Genomic DNA, 2,506 nt, shown 5'->3' with positions numbered 1-2,506 from the left:
ACACACACACACACACACACACACACAGAGACACACACACACACACACACACATATATATATATATATATATATATAATTATGTGTATTTCCTTAAATTCTTATATATATATATATATATATACATGTACATGTGTGTGTGTGTGTGTGTGTGTGTGTATGCTCAGCTGAAAATGAGTTCCAACTGGAGGGTTAAAACCGAAATGGAATGGCGTCCTGCTCAGGTGGAATTCGTGTATTCGCAGTCGCTTATTTGCCTCAGAAACCGGGACGAGCACAGGTAAATGAACCTGCATGTTCGTTTGACTATTTGCACACACATGCGTGCGTACACACACACACACTTCTGTACCATATTTTCTCTTTTCAATTTATACCTTTCCCTACTCTCTCTCTCTCTCTCTCTCTCTCTCTCACATTATCATCATTCTACAAAATGTATGCGTGTGTGTGACCGTGTGTGGAAACGCATGTATATAAATATATTTGAATGTACTTATATCTCAATGTTTCATTCTTTACCTCTAATGTCTTAGTCTTATCGTCTCTCTTTTCTCTCTTCTCCTCTGTCTTTCTCTGTCTCTGTCTCTGTCTCTGTCACTCTCCTTCTCTTTACCTTACATGCCTCCTTCACTCCCTATATTTACCTCACATTTCTCTCTTAGTTTGTGAAAGAGAAATCGATTAAGAGTGAGTTGTTGAGTGAATGAATGAATGAGGCTGAAGTATGAACACAATAATAAATAGTTGCTGGGGTTCACTAACATATAGGGGGACTGTAGTGCCTCGACAGCGAAGGTGAAAGCAAGTCACGCGACATTTCAGCCCCATCAGCTCGAAGATGACCTATCGGCCATCATCTTTATCATTCTTTACCTCAGTCGTCTCTTCTTTACTCTCTTCTACCTGACTCCCTTACCTAGCTGATGGCAAGGTATATATGAAAAAAAACAAGAGGGGTGCTTTATTTTTAATTCGCACGCTGCAGTCTTTCTCGCAGCATTTGCAGTCTTCCTCTGACTACCTCTTTGTATGAATCTCTTTTCTCTCTCTCTCTCTCTCCGTTTTTTTTTTCATACTTCCTTTCGTCTCTTTTTCTCTGTTTCTCTTCCTTTCTACTTTCTCATCACGCTTTTCTCCTTCCTCTTTGCTTGTCTCTCTGCAGCTGTCTGTCTGCCTGCCTGCCTGTCTGTCTGTCTGTCTGTCTGTCTATCTATCTATCTATCTATCTATCTATCTATCTATTTTTCCTGCTATTTCTTCCACGTGCTCTATTTATCACTTACTCACTCACTCACCCACTCACTCACTCACTCACTCACTCACTCACTCACTCACTCACTCATTCACATATATTAGTCTCTCCTCTTCCTCGTTTTCTCTCATCCTTTATCCTCTATTCACACTCTTCTTACTCTATAAAGTAGTTCCTTTCTATAGAGCAGACGATATTTTTCTATCGCCGCAAACGCATTCTTCCTTCCTTTCTCTTTCTTCCTCACACACACACACACACTCTCTCTCTTTTATTCTTTTTTCTCTTTCTTCTTTTCACTTCTTCACTCAGTCAAGTTTCCCTTTCTCGTAAGCAGACGACAGTTTATTTGCTTACTCTCTTAATCTGTTTGTCTCTCTGTCTTTTCCCCTCTGTCTCTCACACGCTTCATTTTCTTTACTCACTCTCTCTTATTTTCCAGTAAGCAGACGACGGTTTGCTTTCCTCACTCTATCAATCTGTTTCTCTCTCTTCCTCTTTCTCTCACTCACTTCCTCTTCTTCACTCAACCTCTTTCTTTCTTTCTCTCTCTCTCTTTTCCCTGTAAGCAGACGACAACTTTGCTTTCCTTACTCCCTCACATTCTACACCTCTCCCTCCCCCTCCTTCACTTCCTCACTCATTCACTCATCCAATCCCCTCACTCATAGTCCAGTAAGCAGACGACAGTTTTCCTGCCGCCAGACAGACGGACGGACATGTATAGAAAACAATGAGGTGGAGACTGTTTTCATGTGAATGTTGACCAACCAACCTGCCATGTGCTGTTCTTGCTTGCTGCCATCGCTATGTAAGTATCGATCTTCACAACTCCACTTTACAAACATCTTATAGACTTCCCAATCATGGACTACTTGCCATCTTTTCTATTCCTTTCAATATCATGTCCTTTCTTTATTAATTGCTTTTTCTCATCCTTTTCTCTCTCTTTTTTTTTTTAGTAATTTTCTCGCTTTCGTATCTCTTTTCTTCTTCAATCATTTTCTGTATGTATGTGTTCGTCTATGCCTAACAGTCTGCCTGCGCGCGTGCGTGTGTATGCATGTATGTATGTATGTATATGTATCTATATATCTATCTACTCTATCTACACATACACACATCTACATATATATATATACACACACGCACACACCAACGTATACTCCTCACCTCTCTACCTCTCTCCCCTTCTTTCTCTCTCCATCTCATATATATATATATATATATATATATATATATATATATATAT

At 39.7% G+C, this 2,506-nt stretch overlaps 1 protein-coding gene across 5 annotated transcripts in view; it reads left to right on the top strand.

The window, feature by feature from the left end:
- Window positions 1–183: 183 nt before the first annotated feature.
- LOC106881110 (uncharacterized) overlaps window positions 184–2,506 on the top strand; it is a 90,337-nt gene continuing 88,014 nt past the window's right edge. For 4 of the 5 annotated variants that reach the window (XM_014931352.2, XM_014931350.2, XM_014931349.2 and 1 more), the window contains exon 1: window positions 184–279. In XM_014931352.2, coding sequence (XP_014786838.1) covers window positions 208–279 — 72 coding nt within the window. In that variant the 5' untranslated portion in view covers window positions 184–207. Of the gene's footprint in view, window positions 280–1,177; window positions 2,066–2,506 lie in introns of those variants that run through there. The other variant, XM_052967889.1, reaches the window with a different exon arrangement.

Source organism: Octopus bimaculoides, chromosome 5, assembly GCF_001194135.2.
Source record: "Octopus bimaculoides isolate UCB-OBI-ISO-001 chromosome 5, ASM119413v2, whole genome shotgun sequence".
Taxonomy (NCBI): Eukaryota; Metazoa; Mollusca; class Cephalopoda; order Octopoda; family Octopodidae; genus Octopus; species Octopus bimaculoides.
Note: the sequence above shows the minus strand (reverse complement) of the source record. Positions and strands in the feature narration are given on the sequence as shown.